Source organism: Sphaeramia orbicularis, chromosome 8 (assembly GCF_902148855.1).
Source record: "Sphaeramia orbicularis chromosome 8, fSphaOr1.1, whole genome shotgun sequence".
Classification (NCBI taxonomy): Eukaryota; Metazoa; Chordata; class Actinopteri; order Kurtiformes; family Apogonidae; genus Sphaeramia; species Sphaeramia orbicularis.
Window position 1 is genome coordinate 34,445,899 of NC_043964.1, and position 25,376 is coordinate 34,471,274.

Consider the following 25,376-nt stretch of genomic DNA (forward strand, 5'->3'; position numbering starts at 1 on the left):
GACAATGAAAAGTATGAAGAACATCAGTTTGAAGGAAGACTAATTCACATGCAAACTAGATCATCAGTATTATTTTATGCTGTATGGTAAAGACTATGTTGATATTATGCTTCAAATTCAATCCAATAATAAACATAAATGGCAGTTTGTAAGCACTCAATAGCCTGAGGTCGTCTACCTTGAATTATTTCTACCTGAACAGATGCTGATTTCCCGATTGATCTGGTCTTTGAGAGTCTTGTCAGATACTTCACAGTTGTAGACCTTCCCTGTTTTCCACTCTGCTTCAGAGACTTTTAGTTGACTGATCACAGTCACACGTCCATTTGCATCCATGCTGATGTCACTTTTTGACTCACGTATTTGCCGAGATTCAGAAGACCATTTTATTTGAGGGTCGAAGCCTTGACCAGTGCACAACAACATCTGTTGTCCTGACTCTGCACTGGGGGCCAGAAGGAGCTCCATCACTGGCTCCACTAAATAAGACAGGAACCAGTGCATTATTCAGTGTATTTAGTATAAATGAAATGTAGAACAACATTATCCATCGTATTTGTCAGAATAAAAAGAAGAAAGAAATAGTTTTACCAAAAATATTGACTGTGGATACTGATGGAAATGTCCTGGAGAAACCTTGGGTCACTTTGCAGGTGAAACTCTTGCCTTTCCTCAGGTGATTTGAAGGGACAGGAAAACTTCTACTGATTGAATATGGACCTGGTGCTTCAGGGAGATCCACATACTGTTTAGGAGAAATCTTAACACCGTTGGCCTCAAAGGTGACAAACAGATCAGTGGAGGAGAGTTTTGTGACATCACACACCAGGACAGCACTGTCTCCCTTCAGGAAATCTGGGAATGATCTTCTGATCTCCACCACTGGATCTGTAACTGCAGGCCCTGGATGATAATGAACAAGAAACAAAGTTGAGTCGATTTTATGCCCTTTCAATAAGAAGACACCTGCTTTAGATCTAATGCCGTCCACTCACCTGCAACGTTCACTGTCTTCTCAGTATGAGTAGGTGTGAAGCATGGATGTTCTGCTCTGCATGTTACTCGGTCGAGTCTTCTCCATTTATTTGGGGAAAGTGTCAAATCGCTGATTATATAAGTTGTGCTGGGGACCTGCATCACAGTGTTACTCAGTGCAGAACTCCCATCTATCAACCACTTCACTGTGGCAGCAAAGGCACTGTGCACAGTACATCTAGCCTTCACTGTAGACGTTGAGCTCATCACTGCCTCAAAGCTGGGAATCTCCACATGAACCAATGGGGGACTGTTTGGAAGAACTGACAGAAAACATTAATTCTGTTTTCATTTCTGCATTCACCATTGAAATCATATTATAACTACCAGTTAATTTCAACTTGCAATTTCTACTAGAAACATTTATTCTTTTCACATGCAGCAGTCATACTTTAATTAGAGACATCAGTTGCATATACTTACCATTACAAATACTTGTAGACGCTTTCTGCTCCGTGCCTTTGTGGATGGATTTGCATGTGAACTTTGAGCCACCATTCCAGTCAGCACTATTTGGCTCAATCTCACTGCTGAAACTGAATGTGTTCTCCGCACTCTTCTGCTTTCTTTGGTTTTGTCTTACGTTTAGAAGCTGGTCGTTCTTTTCCCATGTTACAGTCAGGTCACTTGGATAAAAGTCACTTAAGGAACAGATGAGCTTGAGTGTTGAAAGTGTGTTTTTTCTTTCCCAGATAGGGTATACTGTGATGTTTGGAGAGACAATCTTCTCTTCTGAAATGAAAAAAAAAGGGGTAATTTTATTTCGGCTGTCTTTGTTTGTACTGTTGTATGTAAACATTATTCTTTCAATGTTGAACTCATTGATCAGTTGAATCATACATACCTGTAAATTCTGAACAAGTGATCAACAGTCAACAGTGTTGTCTCAGCTCTACATGTAATAGATTGAATTTTGGCTAGATGGCAGAATTGTGCTTTTACAGTGACTGGTGTATTCAAATCAGGTGGAGATAGGGCTGAAAGTCAGTTATACAGATGTTGCAGCTTGACAGGGCAGAGTGAACAGGGCGAGCAGCGAGCGGAAGCACTGAGTAACACCCAGGTCCCAAAAAAAGGACCAAAATGCAGAAGTGAAACATAGCAAAGAGCAACGGTGCATCACAGATACCAGGTGTGAGGGGTGGTTATTCAGTAAACGAAACACAATGCACATTTACATATCTCATATCACTTTACATGTGTTATCAGGAACATTTTACACGGCTTCTCATGATTTAGCTAAAAGTTTTAGTTCTTGATTCTATTATAAATAGACAAAAACTACCAGAGTCTGACACCTCATAATTTGCATTTTGGGTTAGACATGCTGTTGGTTGCAGGTGCTGAGGGGAAAATAGATAAAACTGATGGTTTATACTCACTAAATAATTAACTCCAACAATGTTAAAGGTATAATAATAAATATGAACATTTTCTACACAAACAAAGGGCAAAAGAAGATGTCACAAAAACATTAATGTTATCACATAAACATTTATTTTCAAAAATGCAAAGCTTTTGTAATTTAAATGAAAAAGAACAGTTGCAATTACTTACATGCTACTTTGAGGTTATAAGAAACAATGTGGAAAGTACATTTTTGTTTTTAAAGAAAGTTTGCTTCATTTCATTTGACCTGAAACGACAAAAACAAAGACGCAGATTAATAACATGCCAGAAAGAAAGATCCATTTCCTACAGTTGTCACTTAAATTTGTCATTACTAGTATATTAGTTTATTTATTTAATCATTAATGCGATGTATAATCATGTTTTTACTGCTAAAACAAGTTTTTCCTTAAAGTCCAGTACCGCAAGTATTTTTCATCTATCTATCATAATTCTGTTTATTGTACACGTCGCTATAGTAACAATATTTGAAAGAATCTGGGAATAATATACATATTATATATAGAAATGTTAATGTTTATAATGCTTTTCTGACATAAAGTAATGTTGGTTAAGACATAGATCTTAACCTTCCTCTTGTGTTAGGGTTGGCACCAACCCATTTTATATTTTAAATGCATAAATGAACCATATAAAATTTGTGTATTGCATCAAGGCTTTTTGACTTTGTCACGAACCTCTATTTCAACAAAATAATACAATTTTTTTCTTCACTAAATTATTAAAATGCTCTGGTTGAAATTATGATCTTTATGTTCAGACAGCTGCAGCTGATCCAGAATGCTGCTGCTCGAGTCCTCACTAAGACCAACAGAGTGGACCACATCAGTCCAGTTCTGAGGTCTCTACACTGGCTCCCTGTCTCTCAGAGAATAGACTTTAAAATTCTCTTGCTAGCATATAAAGCACTGAATGGTTTAGGCCCAAAATACATCAGAGACCTTCTAGTCCAGTATGAACCATCCAGACCACTCAGGTGGTCTGGTGCAGGTCTGCTCTGTGTTCCAAAAGTCAGAACTAAACATGGAGAATCAGCGTTCAGTTTCTATGCTCCATATATCTGGAACAAACTACCAGAAAATATCAGGTCTGCTGAGAATCTGAGTTCTTTTAAGTCCAGGTTAAAGACTCACCTGTTCACTGCTGCTTTTGACTAAAAGGCTACTTTTTAAATTTTATATTCTCTTTCAAAACTCTGCACTGCAACTCTTACTTTAATATGTGTGTGTTTTTACATTTTTGGATTTTATGTGTTGTTTTCTTACTTGCTGTTTTTAATCACCTTTTACATGTTTCTTTTATAATGTTTTAAATGTGTTTCTTTTTCTCTGTCATTGTATTTCAATGTCCTGTGTGAAGCACCTTGAATTGCCTTGTTGCTAAAATGTGCTATACAAATAAACTTGCCTTGCCTTATGTTGTTAGGGTCCTTTTCAACCCAGTAATAAAATTAGATTTTAAAGCAATAATTAGAGCCAAAACTAAAATCATAAGTGCACTGTCAGTCAACACACTGACAGCCAGCTCCTCTAACAATCGTGAACTTTTGGGGATTTTCATTTTGCCTTGTTATCCAGTTTACCTGCACAAAAACAAAACAAGCAAAGACGAGCATGTCCACACATGTGAGGTCAGTTCAGTTTAGAGTTGGTGATTTATAGAGTGCACATCAAGGAGTATAGTGACAAAAAAAGGCCCAGAGGCTCACACCAAAAATATGAAAACCAATATTTTCATGTATAAGGAAGCCTAACAAGGTAACCAAGAGATGAGAAACAAATTGGAAGATAGATAATTGTTTTTAGTGTATTTTACAGCTGATTTAAGTCAAAACCGACCTGCTAACATAAGAGATGGTAACAGAAAACTAACACAAGAGGAAGGTTAAATATAAATTTACATTCAAAGTGTTTGAGTGTATTAATGTGCAGTGTGGCTGCAAATTTACTTTAGAATTTAAGTTCAAAGTCAAATAAATAGCATTTTTTACTGGTAAATAATGTTAAGAAGAGAGACATGTATCACAATGTAACATGATTATTATCATGCGTTAATTTTTGTATGTTCTTCCAGTGTTTGAGTTGTCTGAACACTCAGAAATACCTATGCACTAAGCTCAAACAGCATTTATTTATTTACGTATTTATTTATTTTGTTTTTTAAAATCCTCATTACCTTGAAAGCAGTGGTTCCGATGGTGAACACCAGAGTGATGAGGAAGAGAAGGATGAAGGTGAGGGCGGTGCTCTGCAGATTATCGCCTTCTTTCAGCTGGTCACTGTTCTCTTGGTAGAACATGTCAATCCGGAAATCTTGATCTATTATTAATTAATAATGTGGTTTAAACAGGGGCTTTCCAAACCCAACAATAATCATGATCATCATAATCAAATCTGTGCTTTATAATTTATAGTTTATGGTATACATCCTCTAAATTACTACTCTGGGGGAAAAGACACTATGATAACAGTGGCATCAGGTAAGATTTATACCCTTTCAATTCCACAGCAGAATATTTAGCCATATTTTAACTTCTCAGCTCATTAAGTCTAACTAAACAATATAAGAAACACATTAGAATTCCTGAATTGCTTGTGAAAGACCTTATTGCATGTCTAAGTCCATCATATATTTGACTGGCCTGATTCAATCATCATTCATGTGTTGGTGGTGCAAGATCCAGTAGAATACACAGAAATACATGAAGACAAGTCACAGAAATAGTGTTATGCACTGGCTACAAGAAACAACAGACATATTATTTAGTAAATATTTTTCCTATTTAGTAAAGCCATTTTCTTATTCCTGTTGCTACAATATAAAGTGAAATTAGCTATACTATGTTGGAGTAAAATGTGCTTCCATCTAAAAGTAATTTGTGTATTAGTGTAGCATTGTGACACAACAACATTAAAACATATAGCTCAAAAAGACATGAACTGAAGGCGACATACATCAACAAAGTTGCAAAGTGTTTTTTTTTTATTTTCAATGTGAATATGCATTAAGAAGACAAACACAATATCATATCACAGGCAACAAACATCAAACAGCAGAACACACAGCGACACAACATAACATCTACTGGCTCTTGCACGTTTCAGGGATGTTCATGTTGAGGTTGACCAGGTTGGTGGTTTCAAGCGATCTGTGCCCAATGGACCTGACGATGGTTTTAGTTGTGTTGATCACAGATTCGTGGTAAACTACACAGCTATACACTGTGTCCGTCTCTTTCCACTTATCAGCAGTGACTGATAAGTGGGCATAGGCATAATAGGTACCGCTGTTTTCTACAGGGTTTGTGGTGTTATACTCATACTCTGAGTTTGACTCTAGTTGCTCATCGTCAATGAGCCAAGACACCAAAATGTCCGCAGGGAAGAAGTCTTTCACATAGCAAGTCAGGGTCACACTTTCTTTTTTAGTGTGTTCTATTGGTGGCAGCATAAACACTGATGGACGCTGAGGATTTCCTCCTGAAACATGGAAGACACATTAGGTTTCTTGCTACAAAAAAGAACAGTTTAGAATAGACATTTCTGCTGCAAGACATTTGAAAAAACAAGCAAGAGATGTTTAAAAGTTTGTCTGTTTCATGACATTTAATCAAATTACAGGATAGTTGTCTTACCAGAAGCCCTTCTGTAGGGTCTAATTATCGGCTCTATCACACCATCAAGTTCAACACGGCATTCGCACTGAATCCCATTGTTCCATTCGTCATATGAGACGAGCAGAGGGGCTGTGAATTTGCCTTTCTTTAGTCCGGGTTCAATGGCACCATCTGACATTTCTTTACCGTCATGGTTCAGCCAGTAAATTTTGTAGACTGGAACAAGGGTTGAAGAGACTTCACATAGTACTTGTCCTCTGCCGTTTAGAAACATGTCCTCTAAAGAGGGGTGAATGATATTTACTTTCACGCTTTCCCCAAGATTTCCCTCACCTGAGAGATAAAAAAAATCAACAGTTATTGGAGGAACTGAAAATTCGTAAAGACATTTCTTGAAGAAAATTTAAAATGCAAGTTCACTCACATGGCGGATCACTTGTAGGTCTGTAGGTCACAGTTGAATTCAGAAATGTTGCTGCTCCTCCTTCACCCTTCCCCTTAAACTGGCACATATATTCAGCGTCTCTTTCCAAGTCCTGACTAGCTACTGTGAGGAAACTCGCTGCACTGTACATTGTAGTTCCATTTACTTGTTTGCCCTCAGAAGTTGTTGTAATCTCATGTTTGTTGCCGGTAATTTCTTGATTATTTTTCAGCCATTTGAACTCATGAGTTTTGGGAGAAAACTCTTTGGCAAGGCAGGAAAAAGTAACATCGTTTTCACCGTCTGAGGCCGAGACTGTAAGAGTTGGCAACTCATAGATTGTCTCTGAAAGAAAAGAAACATACACACATATATATATATATATATAGGTAAGCAGAAGCAGGGAATTATATGCATATATGCAGAAGCAGAGGATGTTCTGTTTTATATTTGCAATGTCCATTTAATCTGTTATAGGCTTTTATATGTCACACAGATAATGTTTAATATCTGCTGTGGTTAGTTTCCAGCTATGCAACATGCATGGACATATAGTGATTTTTTTTTCTTATATTATACTAACACTTATTACTCAAATGTTCAGGAACATGTTTCATACACTGGAAATACACTAAACAGTATTAATTTCTGAGCATCATTTCTCCCTTCTGCATATACATTAACAGTTTAAGCAAGCAAACACTCGATGTGAAATAAGAACATAGAGTGAAAGTGGAGGCAGATAAAGATCAAGAAGAAATTAACAGACAAATTGTAAAGATTTGAGACAGACTGAAAGGAAGAGAACACACTGCAATATGTTCTTAAAGTGAGGTGCAAATGTCACATATTAGTAAATAAAATAAAATACTCTGAGTCAGCAGATGAGCATGCATGAGCAAGCATCAGCCCTTTCATTCCACCTCATGGTTTGGATACCTTACATGGTCTAATAAAGATGAGACTACATACATTTTACAGCTATGTCATACGGTTTAATTCTATTTTATCCCGAAATGTTTCTAAAGCAGTTAAATCAGTTACAGTATATTCAGATCATGCTAAATTCACAAGTCTTTTAAAAACATGTCTCCAGAAAACACACCACACAAAACAATGGATATGATCTACATTTTTTTGTCATTTCATCAACAATAAGGATTCATTTGCTGTTGTTTTTTTATGCATATTTGATGAATTGTACTATGAAAATATGTTTTTTAAATACTGAACAACAAAATTATAATAAAAAGAAATGTAAAAAAAATAGCGACAATAGTTTATTATTGTTATTATTATTATTATTATTATTATTATTATTATTATTATTATAAAGCATGTTGCAATTTAATTTGGTATAATGCCGTAGTAAGCATTAGCTTTGTGATAGTATTGTAAAAATGTTTCTTTGTAAAAATAATATTCTGTTTAATACTAAATATTACTTTGTTTTCTGGTGATAGCACATTTTTTACTCTTTAATAATGGTACATTTTGATGTAAAAACTAAATATAATTAAAAGACATAAAATTGATGCTGTTGTAATAAAGGGTAGAGCCACTCACAAAACACATAATAAACATTTAACCCTGTAAAATGTCAACTCAAGGAGTATTAATAATGATATGTGAATCAGGTTCATCTTACCTGCGGGCTTTATTATCACCTCTCTATTTTCCCCTTGATGTTCCACACGGCATTTGTAGAGTTGGGTGTTGTTCCAGTCCTGTCTCCTCACTTGGATCTGACTGACTCCAGTATAAAAGTTGTTTTTCAGGACTGGAGGATACTGGATGGAGTCGGCAAAAGGACTGTCATTTACGGTCCATGTGTAGGTCAGTGCCGACGGAGTGAAGCCGGTGGCAAGGCAGGCGTAAGAGATCATTCCTGTCCCATCCTGCATGTCACATGGTTGTAGAGGAAACACTGTCGGCCTGGTCACTGTGGCTGGAAAAGACAAACAAATATATAACAGAGAGGGTAAAAAATATGCCTGGATAAATAACAATTCAATTCAACATTTAGACATTTTTCATGAGGTCCTGGTTTCAACAAAGAGAAAACACAACATTCTTATTAAACAATTGAATACATCTTCTTTAACAGATTTTCACAGTTATCGCTTTTGGTGTTGCACAAGATAATCCCCCTGTAATATTATTTGTGCCTTTTCACAAAATAACCACAAACATAAGATCAGCACATATACGGTACAAAGATGCAGTCACGCAGACATATTATAGAAACCAAGTGTAACAAAACATCCCAATCTGTCACAAAATTCTTCCTTTTGTTTAAATTTGTGATGATTTAAGAGGTTTAAGTCTGTTCTTACCTGACGTTACAGTTACTGTTGTTCCTTTTCCCCAGTAGTCAAAAGCACCACCATAGTAACACAGTGATGAATCTTTTTAACTCTTAGTATAAAAACATTACATCTACTTCTAGATCCTGATTAATTTATTCATGACTGTGCTACAAATGCACTTGAATGACCCAAATACACAAGCGACACAGCATTGTAATGTCAAATATTTAGGTTCTTTTTATGTTGTTAAGTCTGATTTTACAAGCTAAGAAATTAAAATAATTTCATTTCAATATTGTGCCGTAACATTTAAAAGGTTTAAATCTTACCTGATGTCACTGTTACCGTAGTGCCTTTTCCCCAGTAGTCAAAAGCATCACCGTAGTTACACAGTGTTGAATTTTTTTAACTCTTAGTATGAAAACATTACATCTACTTCTGGATCCTGACTTAATTTATTTATGACTGTGCCACAAATGCATTTGAATGACCCAAAATACACAAGCGAAACAGCATTGTAATGTCAAATATTTAGCTTTTTTCATGTTGTTAAGTCTGATTTTACAAGCTAAAAAATTACAATAATTTCATTTCAATATTGTGCCGTAACATTTAAAAGGTTTAAATCTTACCTGATGTCACTGTTACCGTAGTGCCTTTTCCCCAGTAGTCAAAAGCAGCACCGTAGTAACACAGTGTTGAATCTTTTTAACTCTTAGTATAAAAACATTACATCTACTCCTAGATCCTGACTTAATTTATTTATGACTGTGCCACAAATGCACTTGAATGACCCAAAATACACAGACAACACAGCGCTGTCCTGTCAAATATAATGCTTTTTTTTACGTTATGTCTGATTTTACAAGCTAAAAAATTACAAGAATTTAATTTCAATATAATGCCGTAACATTTAAAAGGTTTAAAGCTTACCTGATGTTACAGTTACCGTTGTTCCTTTTCCCCAGTAGTCAAAAGCATCACCATAGTAACACAGTGATGAATCTTTTTAACTTTTAGTATAAAAACATTACATCTACTTCTAGATCCTGATTAATTTATTTATGACTGTGCTACAAATGCACTTGAATGACCCGGAATATACAGGCAACACACTGCTGTCCTGTCAAATATATTGCTTTTTTTTTAAAGTTGTTAAGTCTGATTTTACAAGCTAAAAAATTGCAATAATTTCATTTCAATATCATGCCATAACATTTAAAAGGTTTAAATCTTACCTGATGTTACAGTTACCGTTGTTCCTTTTCCCCAGTAGTCGAAAGCCTCATAGTAACACAGCGTTGAATCTTTTTAACTCTTAGTATAAAAACATTACATCTACTTCTAGATCCTGATGAATTTATTTATGACTGTGCCACAAATGCACTTGAATGACCCAAAATACACAGGCGCTGTCCTGTCAAATATATTGCTTTTCGTATGTTAAGTCTGATTTTACAAGCTAAAAAATTACAATAATTTCATTTCAATATAATGCCGTAAAATTTAAAAGGTTTAAATCTTACCTGATGTTACAGTTACCGTTGTTCCTTTTCCCCAGTAGTCGAAAGCCCAGCCATCACAGTTGAGAGAGTCCATTAATGCCCCTCACAAAAACTCCTGACTATTGCATTAATTCAACCACTAATATTATTATTTAAAAAAAAAAAGAAAAAAAAAGGCAAGGATATTTACAAATGTGAGAAGGTCTTTTCAGGCTGAGGTTGCCTTATCTCCCAGTAACTGGGACTACTTTACTACTTCATTTGAAATGAAATGCATTTTTCTCATCAGAGACAGTAAGATTACATACCTGAGGTGACGGTGACTGTACGGTACCTTTTCCCCAGTAAACAAAATCGGTGTAATAATTTATTAAACACTACATATGTCTCCATATCGACACCATCAATTCACCCTGCTGAATATTTTTTTTGTCATTTGCGATAAACACTACTTTTTTCCACTAAACATGACATGACATAACAAATTTCAAACACATTAAATTCAGTACAAAATTTGTGTTAAATTTAATTCCAAATTAACACAACACAATGAAAAATCATTGACTTACCTGATGTTACCGTAACCATCGTTCCTTTCCCCCAGTAGTCAAAAGCAGCGTCACTGTGCATTATATCAATATATCCAACGTACAAAAACCAGCACCTCAAACACACCGTTTACACTAAAGTCCAAAGATACCGTAAAATATAACAAAAATATTAAAATCTAGCGTATATGATGGAAAAAAATGCTGCTTTTACCTGATGTTACAGTCACTGTTGTTCCTTTCCCCCAGTAGTCAAAAGCACCGTCACTGTGCATTATGTCAACACATCCAACATACAAAAACCAGGACCTCAAACACACCATTCATACTGAAGTCTAAAGATACCGTAAAATATAAAATAAATATTAAAATCTTGCGTATACGATGGAAAAAAATGCTGCTTTTACCTGATGTTACAGTCACTGTTGTTCCTTTCCCCCAGTAGTCAAAAATACCGTCACTGTGCATTATGTCAACACATCCAACATACAAAAACCAGGACCTCAAACACACCATTCATACTGAAGTCTAAAGATACTGTAAAAATAACTTAATTACTTAAATCTCCCATAAACATCCAAAATATGCAGTTTTTACCTGATGTGACGGTCACCATTGTTCCTTTCCCCCAGTAGTCAAAAGCATCGTCACTGTGCATTATGTCAACACATCCAACATACAAAAACCAGGACCTCAAACACACCATTCATACTGAAGTCTAAGGATACCGTGAAAAACAACTTAATGACTTAAATCTTCTTTGAACATCCAAAATATGCAGTTTTTACCTGATGTGACGGTCACCGTTGTTCCTTTCCCCCAGTGGTCAAAAGCATTGTCACTGTGCATTATGTCAACATATCCAACATACAAAAACCACCAATTTTCACATAACGTAGATACCAAGGTCTAAATATACCATAAAAAGCTGCTTTTACCTGATGTTACAGTCACCGTTGTTCCTTTTCCCCAGTAGTCAAAGTAGTCATCACAGTGACAGCTTTCAATGGCACTTCAGTGCAAAAAGTATCTTACAACTTTCTAACAAACGTGCAATTATTTTATATGCAACTCAATACAACACCTATTTACCCTGATCGTTTTGCTTCTTGGAACAGATTATGTTTCAGTATAGTTCAGTTGAGTAAGTTGACTGTATTTGAACAATAATGTAACAATAAAACACAGAAAAATAATTGAAATGAATTTGTGATGAAACAGATCATTACTTACCAGAAGTTACGGTGACTTGTGTCCCTTTTCCCCAGTAGTCAAAGTAGCCACACAGTCATACATCATAACCTGCAACTCACACAAATACCAAACTTTAAACGAAGAAAAGCTTTTCCCAATGTGCTATTTATTTACTGTTTCCCTTGAGATATAAATTTCCTTCCTAGTTACATAAAATTATATGTGATTAGCAACGGTTACAATAACTTCCTCTTTTTCTCAACTTTCTTGTCAGCTACATTTCCTGCTGTGTGAGGCCTCATATATCTCACCTGCTCTCGTATTATAGCAGTGTATTAACAGTTCTTGCAATAATTTCAGTGTCTTAAGCAAACTGCTAACCACCTTAACTTAGCTCTTAGCTTATCTCTTCTCCCAGGACACAGCTGTTTACATTCAGGTCCATAAGTATTTGGACCATGACTCAGGTTTTGCTATTTTGCTCCTTTACAGTATACAATCATATTGTGGTGGTATACACTGTATACCACCACTATCTGAAATGAAACAATCAAGATGTGATTGAAACGTGGACTTTTGCTTTAAATCAATGGGTTGAAACATCTTTGCATTAAACATTTAGGAATTACAACCACTTTAAATGCATATTGTCGTGCAATAGTAACAAAGGGATATTTATAATATAATTCATGAGCAAACTTTAATCAGTTTTTGCTTGGTGGCTGCCTTGGTCCCTGTTTTTGTCTGTTTGTATGCACTGTGTGTTGTTGCTAGATTTTCTTTTTATATATCTTACTTCAGTTATGGTATTATGTTATCTGAAAGCTGTTTTTTTTTTTTTTTTTTTTCCTTTTACCTGCCAATGGGACTCGAGGTGGAAATTAGCCATATGGCTATAATCTCTCATATTTATGTGTAAATGTTCATTACTACAAACTGTCCCATTTTAAAAATAAATAAATCATTCATTAACATCTGAAGTTATGGTCATTGTAAATCTGACGACAGTTGCAGTCAAATTCTGATTGAAGTCTGGAACCCATGGACATTACCAAACACTGATTTTCATTTCATTCCTGCAGACACTTTTCCAGGCCTTTACTATAGCTGTCCTCAGTTTCTGCCTGTTTGTGTTTTTTTTTTCCCTCAGGTGAGTCTTCAGTATATGTAAAGCAGCTCTATCGGGTTGAGATCAGGTGACTGACTTGGACATTGAAGAACATTCCATTTCTTTATGTTCAAAAGCTCTTGGGTTATTTTTGCAGTATATTTTGGGTCATGATCCATCTGAATGTGAAACCCAAAAAAGTCATTTTGCATTATTTTTGAAAATCTGAGGGGAGAGGACAGCCGTGTATACTTCAGATTTCAGCCTGCTCCACTGGTGGCCATACATAGCTTGACCAGCCGTCTGGTTTTCTCAGTGTATTAAGTACTGAAAAAATGTCTGGAATCAGGCCCATCGCTGTGAAATATGCATGATCTATTCTATACCGACCAATCACAAGTTTGGGGGGTGGGTGTTTCACAATGCGTCATACACACCCGGCTTCTTTTTGTCACGAGTCAAAGTCAGTTCCAAGTGCGCAAATCTCTTTCCAATTGTTGTCGGTTGCTTGATTCAAAAATAAGGATCGATTTATAGCTTACACCCTGTATTCTTAAATTTCTCTGACAAATGTGTCACGTCCATCTTATCTGTGATTGGTTTAGTCACCACCTGTTAGTCCCGCCTTTATATTTGGATTCAAGCGATTCCAGATGGATTTGTCATTGACAAAGAAGGATGGCTGGCCAAGCTAGGCCATACATGCCCACGTCATAATGCGGCTGTGGACTGACACAGCCATGAATGGTTGGAATTCCTGAACAGTACATGTAATAATTTTGTCAAACCCCTTGAAATAAAGCTGAAAGTCTACAACCACATCTCGGCTACTTCATTTCAGATTCACTATGCTGGCGTACAGAGGAAAAACTACAAAATTTGTGTCACCGTCCAAATACTATGGCCATGACCATATGTTACACAGAGCGTCTGTGTGTGTGTGTGTGTGTCAAGGTTATAATAGTTATGGATTTTTAATTATATTTTAGTTTTATTTAGTTTTGACTTTTTTTCTCTAATTCAGTTAGTTTTAATTAGTTTTTAGAGCACGTTTGCTAGTTTTTATTAGTTATCATTTTTTTCTGAATGTTTAGTTTTAGTTTAGTTTAGTTTTAGAATTAGTTTTAGTTATTTCATATATTTTATCTTCCTCACCATCCTATTCAAAGAAAATAGTGAGGCGCAGATCAGCAGGTTACCCTGGATACTTTATTTGGGGGTCGGGTTAGGGCGGCTCATTGACAGAGCAGAGACACAAACACATGTACAGTACGATGTATAAACTTCCTATAGCAGATTGGGGGTGTGTGATCCATACACAGCGTCACTTACCTGGAAACAATGTGAAGATGTACAAAGTGTGAGAGTAGATGCACAAAGCAGCCAGCAGTAAACCACATAGAAACATATATAAACCAGATAGAAACATATAGAAACCAGCTAACCAGCAGTAAACTGCATAGAAACATATAGAAACCAGATAGAAACATATAGAAACCAGCCAACCAGCAGTAAACCACATAGAAATATATATAAACCAGATAGAAACATATACAAACTAGCTAACCAGCAGTAAACCGTATAGAAACATATAAACCATATAGAAACCAGATAGAAACATATAGAAACCAGCCAACCAGCAGTAAACCGCATAGAAACATATAGAAACCAGATAGAAACATATATATCCTGGCTCCGACTATCCACATGTCGAAGTGTCCTTGGGCAAGACACTGAACCCTAAATTGCTCCCAGTAGGGCCAGGCAGCACCTTGCATGGCAGCAGTTGGCCACTGGTGTATGAGTGTGTGTGTGAATGGGTGAATGTGAGGAATTGTAAAGCACTTGGGCACCATGAAGGTGTAGAAAATGCGCTATGTAAGTTCAGTCCATTTACCATATAAACCAGAAAGAAACATATAGAAACCAGCCAACCAGCAGTAAACCAGGTAGAAATATAAGTCATATAGAAACATATGTAAGCCAGGTCAGCAGCAGTAAACCACACACCTTAGCAGATATCTCATATCTTATTCATCTACAGTACCATAATTAGCCAACTTTGCTTCCTTTCAATTCAGCTAGCTGTAGCTAGTAACATCATATGTTTTTTAACATTATTGATCCTTTGCTCCAACATCACAGTTATCACGTGACTAGGGGTTCAGCGCCGTGGTGGATGGCAAAAGCAACACAACAAACAAACCAATGAGCGACGGATTATGTCTACCAGCACTGAAAATAAAGTTTTGGAGTTGTCCTGCGAAGTGACTCACCTTACTGGACGGCACAAAGAACACTATTTGGAGCAGCTTGCAATAGCAGGGCTAGCTACCGACCTTTCTCCCTCCTGATGTGTTTACGGATCTAGCAAAATCCTCCAGTCTACCAGAGTTTAAAGAACACGATCTGTACCATTCTGTTATAAATGGAGTGTCCCCATACACAGGTACTGATCTAAAAGTATACAAAAGTCTGGATGATACCAGTTCTTAGTCTCAGGTTAGATTACAGAGTCGCTGTACTGCACTCACGGCAGAGGAATGTATCTCATAATGGTAAAGGAAAGATACAGCTAACGTTAGCTAGCTAGCTGTGTTTGTTTTTAACATGTTTCCCCAGCATGCCATCAAAACTCAAATACTGTAACCAAAAGCAGCTCTAATGAACTAACATTGTGTAATAATGTTAGTGGCTGTCATAAGTATCCTACAGTGTTAGCTCTGTTGTTGAAGTGTCTGCCTTTCTACTATCTACACACAGTCATATGTACAGTTCCACCACTAGAACATATGGAACAGCATAAGGACAGTAACAGTAGGACATACAACGTAGTGTAGCTGGTAAAAAAAAAAAAGGCAGCCACTAAAACAAGAGCTAATATTGAAGGGTACTTATGACAGCCATTGGAACATATAGTAGTTAACCCAGTCTAGCCATTTAGCTAGGTGGCGCTAATATGCTATGGACACAAACAGAGGCTGTTCTATCTGTAATATCAGGTCCATCAGATCCAGGCTCTGTCTGGAACCAGCTGAAACCATGGGTGGCTTTGAAGAAGGATGGAACTGTTGTGTGCGACCACTGTATGTGGAAAGTAGGGTTAAAAACGACCAAAAACGAGAACGTTCAGATCAAATTCTATATTAGCTGGTTTGCCGTCCAGTGTGCAGTCCGGCACTTTCGCCGTCTGTCATGGCGCTCTTTTGCGGCACGAACAGAGCGTGACGTAACGTGCAAAGGGTCAATAAAAGGTTACATACCTCTGTAATTGGATTACTTTTCATCCTCCTCTTTTCTCTGCTTCTAAACTGTGCAGCTAAGGGCTTGGAAGGCCTTTTCATGGTGATAAATTCTCCAACTTTTACCTGGATGCTTAGTTCAACACCTTTCTGATGCTGTCATTCAGCTCTGCTCTGTCACTCACACACACACAGTGAGCAAAAAAAAAAAAAAAACAACCCACGCGTCACTAAAGTAAATCGCATACAAGACTCTGCTGCTTTGTCCCAGCTTTAGTCTGTATGTTCCAGGTAGAGTGGGGACCAGAAGATGACTGGAAACCACCAGTGACCAGACATGACAGACTGTGAAGTGACGTATGGTGACACCAGCTCAAATTGCTGGAGCGAAATAAATCAATTTGATATCAATCCAACATTGACAAAGATGAAAACTAAGGGAATTTTATACATAATTTTTATACGTTTTAGTTAGTTTTGTGAGCACACAATACAGTTTCAGTTAGATATCTTTTTTTTTTTTTTTTTTTTTTTAAATTAGAGTTTTTATTTATTTCAGTTAACGAAAATGTCTTTTCAGTTTTAGTTTTCATCATTTTGTTCGTTTTCGTTAACGATTATAACCTTGGTGTGTGTGTGCATCTGTGTGTATTGGCATGATTCTGACAAATTGAGATGTTTTTACCAGGCCAATGGGCTCTATGCACAGCCCCACTACTTCCTGAACTTCAGGTGGGTCCTTTATTTCCTGTCTTTCATTATTGGACACACTGATTAATCCAGGTGTGTCTGCTACTTGTTGGGACAACTGATTGATTAGGCATACCTGGATTAATCAGTGTGTCCAGTAATGAAAGACAGGAAATAAAGGACCCACCTGAAGTTCAGGAAGTAGCGGGGTTGTGCATAGAGCCCATTTGGTAGCTACAGTTGAGGAATAGTCCAGTCTCCACATTAAATATCTTGGCAAGTTGATAGGACCAATATTTTCAGCGATATTAGTCACTTTGGAATACAGCTGCCTTATAATCACGGAAGCGCAGTACCACGTTGCATGATGGGAAATGAAGTTAAAAACAGGAACGCCGCATTTACTCCCACAGTCCTGACATATCGGTATTAACATTGGCGCCTGCAGCCTGGGCCACCGTTAAGGGGGGTAAACATGACAAATTCATGGGACACAGCATTCCTGGGGGGTCCATACAGCAGTAGAGTGGGCCTGGAGACTTAGAGGAATAGTAAAGCATCTTCAGTTTGCACTGCTCTGACACACATACCCCCCAACAATCATGGACCGCTACCCCCCCACATCTACAACCCGTGGGTCCCCATGTATCACATAGTAGTAATATTATAATAGCATTGTGTAATTTAAGCAAACTGAACACACGATCTTTAATTTGGATGGTTTTAATTGACTGGTAATTATTTACTATATGCACAGACACACTCACTGGATTTAGCCGGTGGGAGCCTTATACCTCTCCCTCTTCCTTTTCTTTCCCTTAAAACAAATCAAAACATCTATTGAGCATCAACTGATAAACACACAAAATCTCTGCATGAGAGGATTTCATCAGCTTTAAGGAAGTCTGAGTAGTGAGTGAGCAGGTTGTTCTTACTTAATTATCTTTGGGAGACCAGTCTGGATGCTGCTTCTCGTGTTCCAGTCTCTCTTTGTTGGCCTGATCGAAATGCTTTCCCTTCTCCTGTGGGGACATTGATTTCCAATGTGGAGAAGCAACAACACACTGTTAGTGACATAAAACTTAACACTCTTAACATCCACCAGGTCACCAGTTTAGGGTTAGGGTAGGACTTCTCATTGAACCTGATGTAGTTTTGTGCTTTAGCCACATGTTAAATACAGAAACTAGAAGATGTTCCCTTTAAAATGTTGTCTAATATATACATGATGGTCTTACATTTAACACCCTAAAACTGTCCATGAAAAGAGTGGATGTTAAAATATTCTAACAGACTTAAATTCTCCTTCATACATAAATTGATACTTTTTATTATACGTAAGTCCACTAACCCTCTGTCCAAGAACCTGGTTTATCACAGAACAGATGTTATTGTTGAGTTCAGCTGACACATTTTTTTTGTCCTTTTCTGAACAACATAAAGGCATTTTGTGGCTTCTACACATAAGGTGCAATGTCATTCTGCTGGTTTTCACTTTTCTTTTTCTGCAGAAATACAAGAAAATAAAAGTTTAGAGCAGAGCTTCCATCTGTGTAGAAGTATAAGAATAGAACAGTGGAGTGGACACCACAGATCCTGAATCTGTCCCATTATCGGACCAAAACTCACTTGTTGACATTGACATCAGTGGGTGCAGGAGCAGAGGGACCAGACCAGGTTAAAGTGAACTCATACACCACTTGGCCATGATGTTTCCTGTTGCCTGCCTGTAGGATGAATCACATACAGGGAAGTGTGCAATATAGGGCAATGGTGGCATGGATGGAATACACTGCCACAATTTTTAATTTCAGAAATTCAAGCAGTTAGTTTTTCTAAAAGGTTGATGATTTTTCATATTTATCCAAGAATAACTGTCTGAGCTATTGCACATCCTATAGTGACATCATCTAGATGGGGGGAGGAGTGTCAGTGTCAGTGCAATTGTGATACATGTTAAATGTTTTGGAGTTTTATGATGACTTACTTATTGAATGTTTCCATCGAGGAGAAGGCTCTTCAGGCATTGTGTGCCACTTTAACAGGTTTCTCTCCCTTTTTAGCCTCTAATTTTTTTAAGGATATATTTTAATACCTTGCCTTTCCAAATTCCCATAACGCCACATGAATCAGTTATGAATCAAACAAAATTCAAGCAGTTAGTTTTTCTAAAAGGTTGATGATTTTTCATATTCACCCAAGAATAACTGCCTGAGCTATTGCATATCCTATAGTGACATCATCTAGATGGTTTGTTTTACTTTTGTTTGATGTGGAGCTGTTTTTTGTTTCTGTTTTTTGGGTTTATTTATTTATTCTTTTTTTCTGTTGTTGGTATTATTATTGTTATTGTAATTGTTTTGCATTGTGTGCTTGTTGTCAAATTTTGGTTTTCGTGTTGTGTGGAGTGTATGTACATCCTGTACATCTTTGTTTTTATGTTTTTAATGACCCCAGGAAGAGTAGCCACTAATGGGGATCAAAACCAATAAACTAATAAACTACATATAGAAAGAAAAACACATACATGAGATAAAAGTGCAAACAAATGATCACATCCAGGCTGAATGTCCTCATAGCTGTGGACACTTGTGCGTTGTTAGTAGAGGTGGAAAGTAACAAATTACATCTACTCACATTATTGTAACTGAGTAGCTTTTTTCTGTACTTTGTAATTTTTGAAGTAGTTTTTGAAAGTGGTAATTTTACTTTTACTCAAATACATTTTGAAATAAGTATTGTACTTCACTACATTGTAATCCCTCCTTATTGAGTAAAAAATGAAATGAAATAAACAAAAGGACATTGCATGTGCACAGAATTCCCACTGCTGAATTGGATGATGGACTTCAAGCAGGCTGCAAGACAGAGATGGAGGAGCTTGGTATCGGTGTTTGTGATGCTGATGACATGCAAGTGGAGGCATCGACCTCTCAGCAAGTCAAAAGTGAAGAGAACCCTTGGCCACATTTTTATGAGCTTTTGGCTTTCAAATATAAAGGAGGCAACAGTTTTATTATGCAGTGTAGGCTCTGTCTGCTCCCTGAACAGAACTTCCTGCTTTTAAAACTTCAACATCAAATAATAATAATAATAATAATAATAATAATAATAATAATAATAATAATAATAATAATACTAATAATAATAGTGGATTAAATTTATATAGCACTTTTCTATGAATGCATGCTCAAAGCGTGTCCAGTGAATCCATTATTCATTCACTCACTCACACATTCACACTCTGGTGGTGGTAAACTACATATGTAGCCACAGGTACCCTGGAGCAGGCGTGGCTGCCAATTCGCGCCTACAGCCCCTCCGATTCATACGCATTCATACACCAGCGTGTGTGGCAGCACTGGAGGCAAGGAGGGTGAAGTGTCTTGCCCAAGGACACAACAGCACATGACAAGGACCTGATTCAAATCGCCGACCCTTCTGTTATTGGACGATCCGCTCTACCTCCTGAGCCACGGCCGAAAGCATGTGACAGTGAGTAAAGCCTTGGCATGTGTTACTCAAATGATGTAGTCTAATTCAAACTGTCCACCATTAAGCAAAATGTGTCTTTTGCAATATCATAATTTTGGCAAGTAGCTGACAAGCAAATACCACGATTGCTAGTGTCTTCAAAAAATAAATAGATGGCATGAATCACCTAACCCCGCATTTACATATTGGTTTTTGTCAGAGGATAATCAAAAATAATAGAATGAATTTGTGATTGTAGTTGCATTTAGTCTCTTTGACCCTTTATAAGGCACCCATAGAAATACCATGAAATTCCAACTATCAACCTTAGTGTGTTATAGGAGGAGCTAACAAGACTTTATTACTTCTGTGAAATTTTTCAACATTTTTTATTGTCATGTAGAAAATCAAGGTCAATGAAGTTACCATGTTTGGTTCCGTGCTCATATGTGGCAAGGAAAGAAAAATCCAAGAAGATTATATTTTTAAAAAAAAAAGTACATAAAAACAAACATGTATTTTAGAACATTAGAACATCACGTTTAGAACATTAGACCAACATAAGTGCTGGTCCAGACACCTGTCCACATCCACATTATCCCTTTGAACATCATTCCTTACATTAGTACCATTACTACATGGTACCTAACAAAGCAGGTCCTCTCAATGTTCATGCAGAGGTGGACCTTACAGACCCTGTAGACCACATTGGACCTGAGATTGTGGACTCACTGTTCTCACTTGTAATGTGTATGGGAATGACCAAAAATAGTGACTTGCCCGTAAAAATAAAATCTCAGTTTAGTTCATGTAGCCTATTGAACTAGCTCTAGGGTGGCCATTTTCCTTTCATTAAAAACAAGTGTTGGCTTGGATTTTTGGCCTCTTGTTTTTACACTAAGTAGGAATGACCTTCATTAAGTTGTTAAAAGTAACTACGGTAAATAACTTCTACATAAAGTATATGAACTTTTTTTTTTCTTTTTTTTTTTTACTTAACTTAAATAGACTTTTAGATGGGTAACTTTACTTGTACTTAAGTATAATTTAACAAAGTAAAGGTACTTTGACTTAAGTAGAATATTTCAGTACTTTTTCCACCTCTGGGTTCAACTGGACTAGTTTTGCTGGACTACTTTTTCAAAAGAGCAGAACTAGTCCAGTTGAATTTAGAAAAACTACCAAGACGAACAGGGACCTGGGTAAATGAGAACTTACAGATAAAAGCATGTGTCATTTTTTTCAAAGTCCTGGGTTAGTGCTCCCACCACATGGGTAAGCAGAAAAAGATGACCAGTCATTTTCACATTTTCCCAGTAAAACTAATTCAGTTCACATGCTGAAAATGGAAAAAGAAATGACAAAAATCCTGTTCTGCACAGATTATGTTCATTTGTATCATGTCTTGCACTGACTTCTAATCATTCATATTCATATAAAGTACAGAGCTGCTTTTATCTGGAGATTCACTGTAGTTTCTCTATCATGTAATATGTTACACTGGTCTTTGGCTTAAAGGCTGTAGTTTCTAAAGTAGATGAGGAAACACCTGTTGTGGTTGTGGACTGTTTCCTGTGTGTTACATAAATATTAACTAGAATGGGAATACTAACCACTAAGAATGTTTGAATTTCACTTTTGGTGAAATGACAACTTAAAATCAGACTGTATCTTATTAATTGAATTCAGTATTATACACTGTCCTGGAAAAGATGTGCATTTAATAACGTGTAATAAAATAATGATTATATTAACATTATTATTAATATAATAATGTTTAATATATTGAATAGTACTTATACATGTACAGGCTGTATGTGCTTAAATATATGAAGAAACTCATAACTAACTGATTTGACTATAGCCTTATGCCTTAACCATATGTGAAACATGTTAACTTTACTCAGTTTTTTTCTTCCTGCTGACTTTGTGCTTCAGCTCAGTTTTTGTATTAGCACTTATCACTGTGGTAGTAGCCGCTATACACACACAACAGCACACTCTAAGACAAAAACATTGCCATATCCCTTGTCTGTTTTTTGTGCCGGTTAATGGTTCATTCAGTTATTTATTACAAGAGATTATACTTAAAATTGTTATCATTTGATGGTTAATTTTAAGTGTCATTTCAGAAATAATGTTGAGTAATGTAATTTGCTTTGTGTCTGTTTGATGATCATCTTTGTATTAAACTCTTTACTCTGTCATTTAGTCTCTATAATTTAATTTTTGGCCTCAAGTTCTTTCCGAAGAAAAGTTGTGGTTCTTTATGTGCCAATTCCTTATTCACCCAAACATGTTTAGCATTAATATAAGCCTATAACTAAACTGCTTCTGCAATTTAAGACTTTTTTCTCTTTTCCCAATTCTATGCAGCTAATATAATTGTTAAAAAATATAGATGGTTTACAATGTAAATTGTTATGATGACCCAATATTTACTTTAAATGGCATTACCTATATTTTATATAGTATATTTTATTGTTTGAGAAGTACACATCTCTGGAATTGTTTTGTTTTATTCCATTTAAAGCCTTTGTTACTTGATACTTTTGGACAGTTTCAACTTCTGTTTACACTGTGGCCATTTTTGCTCCTGTGTACTAGAACTGTCATATATCTTTACTAGAATCACGCTTTAGACTCTATATATTTTTATGATTTTTTAAAATTTATTTATTATGCCGTTTGACCTAGAAAAGATGTAGATTTAAACAATTAAGTAGATTTTAACGTTTAATTATGACATGAATAGAGGTTAATATTAATATCAATATAATAATATTTAATATATTGAATAGTAATTAAACATGTACAGGTTGTATGTTCTTAAATATATGAAGAAACTCATAACTAAATGATTTGACTATAGCCTTATGCCTTAACCATATGTGAAACATGTTAACTTTACTCACTGACACTCAGTATTTTTCTTCCTGCTGACTTTGTGCTTCAGTTCAGTTTTTGTATTAGCACTTATCACTGTGGTAGCTGCCATAGTATACACAACAGCACACTCTAAGACAAAAACTTTGCCAAGCCCTCTGTCCATTCTTTAATGGCTAATTCAGTCAATAATTACAAGAGATTATACTTAAAATTATCATATTATGCTTAATTATAATGTCATTTTAAAAATGATGTTGGCTTATCTTTGGTAATTTGTTTTGTGCTTTTTTTTTAATATATATATTTTGTGCTTGTTTTGATGATCATTTTTGTTTAAAACTCTGCAGGTTAACCATAATTTAGTCTCTTTAACCCATTAAGACCCAGTGTTACTTTTGTGGCAGTTTGCAAATTAATTTTTCTTTCTATTTAACCTTTCTTAAGTGATTTATCACCATTCATTATAACATTTACCTCTGTGATTTGCATTTTTCTAACCAGACCCAGTTGGAGGCTTTGGCTCAGGAAGAGTGGACCACCATCCCACAGGAGACATAAAAGAGCCTGTGGACACTAACAGGAACTGTTATCCAGACCAAAGGCTACTCTCTTGACTGTTAAGAAAAGACATTGGACTTAATAAACCAAGGGGCTGAATAATTTAGAATGTGGTGTTTTTTGGAAATCCGTTAATAAAATACTCCTGAAATAAAATATTTTTTCAAGTATCATTTGTTGTTATTCCTTCACTTGTGTATCACATATGTCACAACCAAACTTGACGAAGCTCATTCATTTCATCACAAAATCAAAAAATCACAAAAAATGGAAAGTGTATGAATAATTTAGAGGATGACCATATACAGGGTGGGGAAGCAAAACTTACAATATTTTGAAGCAGGGATTGAAAGACAGTGTATGACCAATTGGTTTATTGAAAGTCATGAGAATTTATTTGCCACAAGAATATTTACATAATAGAAAATGTTTTTATTCTATGTGTCCTCCTTCTTTCTCAATAACTGCCTTCACACGCTTCCTGAAACTTGTGCAAGTGTTCCTCAAATATTCGGGTGACAACTTCTCCCATTCTTCTTTAATAGTATCTTCCAGACTTTCTCGTAATAGTTTTGCTCATAGTCATTCTCTTCTTTCCATTATAAACAGTCTATATGGACACTCCAACTATTTTTGAAATCTCCTTTGGTGTGACGAGTGCATTCAGCAAATCACACACTCTTTGACGTTTGCTTTCCTGATTACTCATATGGGCAAAAGTTTCTGAAAAGGTATGGATAATAGTGTTAGGTATGATTATGACATCAATATATGTTTGGTTTCAAAACAATTGACATAGTGCCTGCTGAGAAAAAAAACAACTAAATGTTCATTGTAAATTTTGCTTCCCCACCCTGTATATATATGTGTGTGTGTGTATGTGTGTGTGTGTGTGTAGGTGTGTGTGTGTGTGTGTGTGTGTATGTATGTGTGTATGTATGTATACTTATGTATGTATTTCGGCTTTTAAAACTTCTACATCAAATCTGCAAAAGTATGTGACAGTGAGTAAAGCCTTGGCATGTGCACCTCAAATGATGTAGTCTAATTCAAACTGTCCACCATTAAGCAAAATGTGTCTTTAGCGGTATCATAATTTTGGTAAGTAGCTGTTTATAAACTACCTCAATTGCCAGTGTCTTCAACAAATAAATAGACAGCATGAATCACCTAACCTCACATTTGTATATTGGTTTTTATCAGAAGATAATCAAGAATAATAGAATGAATGTGTGATTGCAGTTGCATTTGATCTCTTTAAAATCTCAGTTTAGTTCATGTAGCCTATCGAAGTAGCTCTAGGGTGGCTGTTTTTCTTTGATTAAAAAAAGCTTGGCTTGGATTTTTGGCCCCTTGTTTTTACACTACGTAGGA

General features: G+C 36.1%; 1 protein-coding gene and 1 gene segment (V, D, J or C); both read right to left on the reverse strand.

Annotated features, from left to right (window-relative positions):
- LOC115424836 (uncharacterized) overlaps nt 1-25,376 on the reverse strand; it is a 353,136-nt gene that overhangs the window by 6,688 nt on the left and 321,072 nt on the right. The window contains exons 4-14 of the mRNA XM_030142238.1: nt 12,081-12,130; nt 8,134-8,433; nt 6,486-6,830; nt 6,080-6,394; nt 5,529-5,924; nt 4,621-4,763; nt 2,030-2,083; nt 1,459-1,879; nt 996-1,298; nt 592-903; nt 195-479 (exon numbers count right to left, since the gene is read on the reverse strand). Of these exons, the coding sequence (XP_029998098.1) occupies nt 195-479; nt 592-903; nt 996-1,298; nt 1,459-1,879; nt 2,030-2,083; nt 4,621-4,763; nt 5,529-5,924; nt 6,080-6,394; nt 6,486-6,830; nt 8,134-8,433; nt 12,081-12,130 (2,924 nt within the window). The remainder of the gene's footprint in view (nt 1-194; nt 480-591; nt 904-995; nt 1,299-1,458; nt 1,880-2,029; nt 2,084-4,620; nt 4,764-5,528; nt 5,925-6,079; nt 6,395-6,485; nt 6,831-8,133; nt 8,434-12,080; nt 12,131-25,376) is intronic.
- Nucleotides 11,062-25,376, reverse strand: part of LOC115423875 (Ig heavy chain V region 914-like) — a 243,074-nt gene continuing 228,759 nt past the window's right edge. The window contains exon 3 of the V gene segment in view: nt 11,062-11,114.